Raw genomic sequence first — 7,856 nt, 5'->3', positions numbered from 1 at the left:
TGTTTCAGGCAATGGTGTAAATGTAACACACTGTCATCATTTTCACTTTTCTTTGGACTATGTTTGAGAAATCTTGACTTCTTTAGGTTCTTTCATGATGAATTACTATTAGTAGTACTTATACTTCAGTAACTAAATGTAAGCCAGGCATCTAATGCCCAGTAATTATGTAGCTACATATGATGCACAACAGCATCACTTTAAAAGACTTTACATAGATCTTCATCTGCAGTATCTTCGTGACTGGTTTCTTTGGCAGAATTTGCAAATATTTTTGAAATCCTACATAGTTGTGGAATATAGGCTGTAATATTTTGAGTACTGGAAATCCTGGAAAAAAATAAAACAATTTAAGTCATGGTCCTGGAAAAGCAGTGAAATTTCTGTTTCAATAAAAAAATTCCTCATGAGATTGTTGGCTTAATATAAAAAAAATTAAAAAAAAATGTTGGTTATTGGAATTGGATATATATTTTGTATCAACTGTTATAAACCTTGTGCCTTGCAAGGCCTAAGACAGCTGCAATTTCTGCTGGTTACCACATTTGATTAAGCAAAAATGCTAGCAAATTAAATGCAAGTTTAATTTTGGTGGCAGGAATGAAAAGTCCTGGAGAAAGTTGTGGAAAATCTTTGTATTTCTCTTTTGTGAACTCTGCTTCTGTTATAATTTTTTTCATTGTTTTTAATGAGTTACACAAGTTTTAATCTCTCTAACTTTTGTTGAAATATAGATATAGTTTTCCAATAATGTCCAGAGGAAATCATTCAAAATGAAATAAGTAGATCTGCTAAAGCTACTCTAAATGGAGATGAAAAAACCTTATATTTGTTCTCATTAAAGTCTTCATCTCTTATTAAAGAATAGTGTGTTTTTCCTTGTAAAGAATCTTATGACTTCTTAGTAAGTTGTAAATCAAGATCCGTAAACTATTTTACAGAAAATTGGAATTAAAATGATATTTTACATTGCAATGTAGCTAGTCATCAGTCACTATACTATATTCAAAAAAAGGTATCCTGGTTGAAGGGAATGATTAGATAATATAAATTGGAGGAAGAAGTGCCAACTGGTCATACAAGAATAAAGTCAAGTTACCAAATTTCACGTATTAGCATTAATTGGGTTCCTTATAATGGAGACTAAATTGTTTGTTTACTGAATCAGAAAAACAGTGTTAAAATAGTCTTACGCGTGAATCCATCGCAGTATTTAGGGAATCTGTAGAAGTTATAACTTGTGTATCTTCTAACAAAAAAATAAGAGGAAGAAATAAGTAACATTTCATTTATAGAGTTAATGTCTAATCTGTTCATTATTTTTATTTCACACATGCAAATAAATAGTCAAGTTTGCAAGTGGAATTTAAAATCTTAATAAGGTTTCGATAATCTATAACTGTGTTGTTAAAGATTTATAGCTGCTGCATAGTATTGTTTCATTATGCTTTCCAACCTGAAAGGCTTCATTCTGTGCCAGCCTCAGCAGTATGTACTTGCAGATTAAACTATGTTCTAGGAATCGATAAATGTTACACATGATTATTCATTATGTTCTTGCCACGTATTGAGGGAATAAAATGTTTCAAGTACAAGAAGTACACGTGTGTGTGTGGAAGTAGTAATAATGAGAATTTTAAATGTCTGCTTGAATTAAAAGTTGTGTATTTAGAGTGCTAAATGTAGCAGTAAAATGAATCCTTAAATACCAACAAACATAGCTAAAGTGTATTTATACAATTGGAAATTGAATTATGCATTAACAAATAAAATCGCATGTATAAATTATAATGCTAGTTACATTACAGTCATCATAATTAGTATTGTGTTATGAGAATTCAGTATGAGCTGTGTGTGTACATTTTTCATACTTGTGATGTTATGGTGGCTATGAATTATTATTTTTTTATATTATGATATATATATAATAAATATATTGTCATATTGACAACATTGGTTTCTCACAAAATATAAATATTAGACTGACTGAACAATTTTAGTGATAACTTTTGTGTTTTAAGAAATGTGGCATGAAGAATACAGTCTAACATTAAGTCAGTATCCCAGAATGAAAGCCACTGAAGAGGAAGTTTGAATATATGCTTTCTATTAACCGTGAGCTACTTTTAACTTAGAATAGTGAAGATTCTGTGGTTTATAAATTTTCAGAAAAACTAACAAACTACAAATTCGAAGCTGCCAAAGTGTTTTAAGCTTTCAAAAATAAGATAAAAACATTTGTAATTTTCTCAAAAATATTTTACTGAACTTGTGTTTTTTTATATGTAGTTCAATGAAATGAAAAAAGACAAAGATTTGGTGTTTGAAAGGAGTAAGGAAATTGCAAACATTGTTAGTGGGGTAAGTTTGGAAGTTTTTGGAAGTTAACTTGCTGAACCGTAACGTTTCATACACTTTGCTGTCAGTTACAGAAATAGTATTTGAAGGTACTAAAGAAAAATGAAAAAAAAAAGAAGCTACTACCATAAACAGATTTACAGATTGGCATTGTATTTATTCAAAACTTTTTTTAACTTAATACTTTAAGGATAATAACATGTTGCTAAAAATATAACAACTGCTAATCAGAATAGTTTTTCTCTTATAAAAAACCATCACTCAAAATTTATCAAAAAATTGCTTGCTGTAAATAAGCAATGTAGTTTTTTGCATAAACCAAACAAACCATTTAATCTTCCAACAGAATTAAGATGTATGTTAAAATGTTCTGATAAATCAAAACGATTAAGTAATGGCTTGTGCCCATTACTTTTATTATTCATTCCTTGTGAATTTACATTAACCATAGAACCACCTTCAGTTTTTTCAAAACACATTTTTATATGCTATTTGTGCACAAAATTGAGTATGGTGCCCATACAGTTGTTGTTTATGGATAATAACATGTTAGTCATATCCAAGAGGGAAAAAGATATAATCAGTATTGTGATTAATCCTACTAATTACTGTTAGGATCTTATACGTATTTTTACATAACAAATGAGTGATTTAATCCAATATTTTGTTAAGTTCTTTACACTGAGTGTTATAACAAGGCAAAAATATAAGATGACTTTATATCATGCAATAAGTAGAACTTACCAGAAGTGAAAAGTATTAAAAATAAGTCAGTAGCTTGAGGTTTAATGAGAATAATATAGCTGAACGTGCAGACACACACACACACAAAATATGCAAATAATCAACTTGTATTAAACTTTTAAATTCTATTGAATCTCAAATATTTACACCTAGTAACAAGGTTTACACTTCTTCAGTTTTTATTCAGTGCTTCTGTTTTAAATAAGTAAAATTAACCAGCTCCCTTTACCTTTCCAGCTTTATTTACCTTTAAATATTTACATTGCTTTGGTTGGAGTAATTGTTTGGTCAGAACATGATGAGATAACCTTGTCGTCTGATGGAGACACCACTCTTACAAATTTTCTTCACTATCGCCGTGAACGACTTGTTCGAGATCACCCCAACGATAATGCACAGCTTGTTACGTAAGCAATTTCTCTGTTTTTTAAATATGCATAAAATGTTCATATATTATAATCAACTTCAGATTCGCAACATGAAATACTTTTACTAAAAATAAAACTGTTTGAAGCTGCAAAGAGTAAACAAACTCACCACGTATTTGTTGAAAGTCCTAACAAAGGGAATTAAATTTACAAAACTGAAATTCTGTTTTTATCTGAAGAAAAACTTTTAACCAGTTTGTGGTTTTCAAGTAAAATGATTTGGCTATCTGAATGAATAAATATATGATAAAGATTGCGAGTTTTATGAAATTAATTGTAGACTTCTCAAGCTGAACATACTTGTTTTTTATAATTCATCATTCACTTTTGTTTTTTCAGGACAATATGTTTCTCTTCAGGTAGTGATATGTTATTTTATGAACATTTACAAAAGAATGCTGTTGAATTAATAAAATCCCTCTTTCCTTGACATTTGAATAATGTTTTATCTTAATATCCAAAAGTTCTCTATTTAAAATCTAAAATAAATTTAACTACAGAAAAGTAAATGCATCTGACATTTGACAAACACGCAAGTTGGTTCATATTCTACATATATACATTTTAAAGGAAAGAGAGTAATACATTAGGTTGATTTCAATAGGTTAAGTAAACAATTCTAATGGTTTTTTTAAAGTGATTTATGAACTGCGGTAAACTCAGTTCAGTTTTGTTTACTAAATGATAAGATTGGCTCGATTATTTTCTTTAGTTGTTGTATATATTGACAGTGATTTTACTGAAACTTATTTTCTCTTTTGGTATTTTATTTTTTTCAGAGGAATGGCTTTTGACGGTGGTGTTGTGGGAAAAGCTTTAAAAGGACCAATCTGTACATACCAATATTCTGGTGGTGTAAACATGGTAAGTTGTGGTATCTTTTATTGAAATGTGAACAGATTTAGTGTATACACTTATCAGTTCTTGAAGTTGGGTCTGGTTTTATGGGATATTCCTGTAATTTTCCTTTCATTTTAAAAATTCCCATATTTTAAACAAAGATTAGATTTGTTTTCCAAGATTATATTGAGAAATTTGTTGAATTATCATTGGGAACAAAGATCTATACTAATTTATCATTCTAACATGTAATGATTAAATGTATCTTTCCCCCACCCCTCCATAAACATGTTAGCTGAAGAAGCTTTACTGATATGCATTGATGTATTTTTGTGATTTGACCTTGGAATAGTCATGGAGTATAGTGTTAATATTGAAATGTCTATGTATCTTTGAATTACATAAAAAAAATATAGATGCAAATTCTTAACCTGTTGAATCAATGAGCGTTATGGACATATTTCATGTTTTTCAAACAAACTACTTGTTGCCAGAAACATCGTAGGAAATGAATTGTTTAGATTTTGTGAGTGACTCAAAATAGTGTGATAATGAAAATATAGGAGAATCAGCTTGATTATTGAACATCGTAAGGTACATCTTAACTGCGTAGATGTTAAATTTCTTATTTCTATATTTACCTATATTTTCTTTGTAATTTTTGCCAGTATTTAAAAAAAAACACTTATATATAACTTAATATAAATCCACTTGTAGGCCTGACTTACCTGTATGTGTATAACGTACACATGTCATAAATTTTAAGACTGGTAGATTTTCTGAAGAACTAAGGACTGAAATCAAGACTAGAATAACTTGATCCCACATTTCTGTTAACTATGCAGGTACTGTTACTAAATCAAGATCACAAGCAATGTCGATTTTAAAAGTCGTATTTCTTATTGTATTTCAATTTTCAGGAAATAATTCTTATCTCTTCTGGCATTATATTAAAGCTACTTCTCTTTGAACCATAATAGCATGGTTTTCATTCATCCATAAAAAATATCAAACAGAAACATCAACTGGCAAAAGAATATTATCCTTCCAATTATCTTACCTAGAAGCTGAAGCCATAATACATTTATCATCTGGACACTGGCATTCACTTGTATCATGCTCCATTCCAAAGTTGTGTCCCAGCTCATGAGCTACAGTAGTAGCCACTACACCAACTAACTGACTATGGTCCTGAAGAACACAATTAGAAAAGTTCACTAAAAAAAAGGGCCAAGCTTCAACAATAATTCTAATATCTCAAAAAATTCTATTGGTTAACACCCAGTAAAAATTGAAAATGTGAGATATTTTAAAGACGACATTGCTTGTGATCTTGATTTAGTAACAGTACCTGCATAGTTAACAGAAATGTGGGATCAAGTTATTCCAGTCTTGATATAGCTTACATTATTTTCCTAATTCTTATATTAATTTATTTCTAACAAACTTGAGTTTTTTTAAAAAGTAATTTTACCTTCTTTAAAATCCTTATTAGGACCCTATACATCAGTTGTTTCTAAGTTAATTTTTAACCACGAAATTACTGATGGGGTGAGGGATGCATGTCAGTAGCTTTTTTAAAAAAAATTTACTAAATTATAGATGCACAGAATTGCTTGTGGGTCCTTGACTTTGTAGCAACAAGGTGCCTACTAACATATGAGGCACATACACAAAAACAGCAAAAGTACCATGAACATTGTAATTAATCTTGCTTACAACTGCTGATATACGCATGTATTTTACATAATATGTGAATTATTTCACATAATTTTGTTGGCAAGTTTTGACATGGAATGTTTTAACAAGCAAAGTATACAATTTTTTTAATATGATGCATTACGTAGATCTCATCAGTAGTTAATGGTATAAAAACAGTGTTCTATACATATGTAGATCTTTTGTTCCAAGAGATTTTGAAGCTGTTCAAATTTCCAACTAAATTTAGCACTAATTTTTTTATTTGTTTTTCCTTATGATATTTATCTAATAAACTACTAAGTCCCATGCACGTAAAAGAACTGACATTTATTTGCTGATTAGATGCATTTTAGAGCATGAAATTATATTGATATGTAATATACTTTGCCAATATGATCAGTGATCTTGAATTATGTGTTTCATTATGATATGGTATGTACTGTTATCATTCACAAGTGTCTTGATCAGTCATTGACTTACTTCACACAGATGTGTTCAAGAAATAAAGCCAACAATTAATAGTTCACAATAAATATTTCAAAATGAGACTGTTCCCAGTCTCAAAATACAATAATAAAAAAAAGTATTTAATTTAATAATTTACTATTTAAAGATAAACTACTGTGAGACTGAGAACAGTCTCATACACTAAATGTTTTGACATATTACTGTGTTATCATCAGGAATGCAATATTTTTCATGAGTTAAGACCTATACATACACTTACAAAAACCACATTATCAAACATACTTACAATTTAACTTAAAGAATTTCACGTCATCTGTTAATAGTATTTTTTTTAATACCATTTCCTAATATAATCAAGAAACAAGGATTTACATTACCATTTATACCTGTTTTTTTTTGTGTCAAATAATGCAACAATTTATAAAGCAAAATATCTTTCCAATATATAGTCTGAAGAACAAGATTAGCCAGAATCTTAATATAACTAAAGATAAAATTTATTTAACTCTATTACAATGACCAGAGAATTTATTTGAAATTATATTTGTTTCTTTCTTTTTTTTAAGTAATCCTATAATATTAAATTTGTTCATCAGAATTATTTTGTTTAATTATATTTAAAGAGATATTTAACAAAAAAATTCTAAAGTATGTTTCAGGCTGTAAAAATTGCTCTCTAAGGTAAAACATTTCAATATTATTTTAAAATTTCCTTTTTTTACTTTATGGCTTCTCCTCCAATCTGTGATTTGTATTTAAACCTTCTTCTAGTGTTTTTCCTTCATAAAATGGTATCTGAGCATGTTCAACCTCAGTTGTAAAAGTTTGAACCAATCCTAGTCGTAAATCGTCAGTTTCGGTACAATATCATTCAATACAGTGTATCTCACATTTGTCAAATCAAAAGATGATAAGCTAAACATTTGATGTTGTGTGCTGTAGTTTAAAAATAGGAAAGTTGATGTTGCTTATTCTAAAGATTGACACTTTACTTTAAAGCTACAGTTAGTCTGTGGGTATTGGTCTCTTGAAACATGTCTTGAAAATCTTGCATTTGAAAAGACCTGTATGGCAGGTGCATGATTTTTTTTATAGCATATAAAAACATACTGTATCATTTAATTATTTATTGTAAGCATAATATTTTAATATTAGCTCAAAATAAATATATTCATAGGAACAAAAGTTGATTCACAAGTATTAGGAGTTAAGATTTATCATGCAAATTCAAAGTATTTACAAGTGAATTAGGCTTAGTGCTTTGAAATAAAGAGCTTGTGATTTTGATATTCTTATGTATTTGAATCCACAGAAATA

The 7,856-nt window shown here is 28.9% G+C and overlaps 1 protein-coding gene across 1 annotated transcript; it reads left to right on the top strand.

Moving 5' to 3' along the window:
* The first annotated feature begins 2,295 nt into the window (after positions 1-2,295).
* Positions 2,296-4,420, top strand: LOC111086678 (disintegrin and metalloproteinase domain-containing protein 15-like). Its single transcript, XM_022390477.1, has 3 exons — positions 2,296-2,361; positions 3,340-3,509; positions 4,310-4,420. The coding sequence occupies exons 1-3, from the start codon at positions 2,299-2,301 to the stop codon at positions 4,416-4,418; spliced, it is 342 nt and encodes a 113-aa protein (XP_022246185.1). The 5' UTR covers positions 2,296-2,298; the 3' UTR covers positions 4,419-4,420.
* The last annotated feature ends 3,436 nt before the right edge of the window (positions 4,421-7,856 follow it).

Source organism: Limulus polyphemus, unplaced genomic scaffold (genome assembly GCF_000517525.1).
Source record: "Limulus polyphemus unplaced genomic scaffold, Limulus_polyphemus-2.1.2 Scaffold1317, whole genome shotgun sequence".
In the NCBI taxonomy this organism is placed as follows: domain Eukaryota; kingdom Metazoa; phylum Arthropoda; class Merostomata; order Xiphosura; family Limulidae; genus Limulus; species Limulus polyphemus.
The sequence above is the reverse complement of the archived record's forward strand: the minus strand, read 5'-3'. Positions and strand labels throughout refer to the sequence as shown.

What these genes read in the sequence shown, in the direction of transcription:
- LOC111086678 (XM_022390477.1), top strand. Translation starts at nt 2,299, where the DNA reads ATGAAAAAAGACAAAGATTTGGTGTTTGAAAGGAGTAAGGAAATTGCA. An exon ending in TTGCAAACATTGTTAGTGGG is followed by an intron (nt 2,362 to 3,339) that starts GTAAGTTTGGAA and finishes TTACCTTTCCAG; the next exon opens with CTTTATTTACCTTTAAATAT. An exon ending in GATAATGCACAGCTTGTTAC is followed by an intron (nt 3,510 to 4,309) that starts GTAAGCAATTTC and finishes TATTTTTTTCAG; the next exon opens with AGGAATGGCTTTTGACGGTG.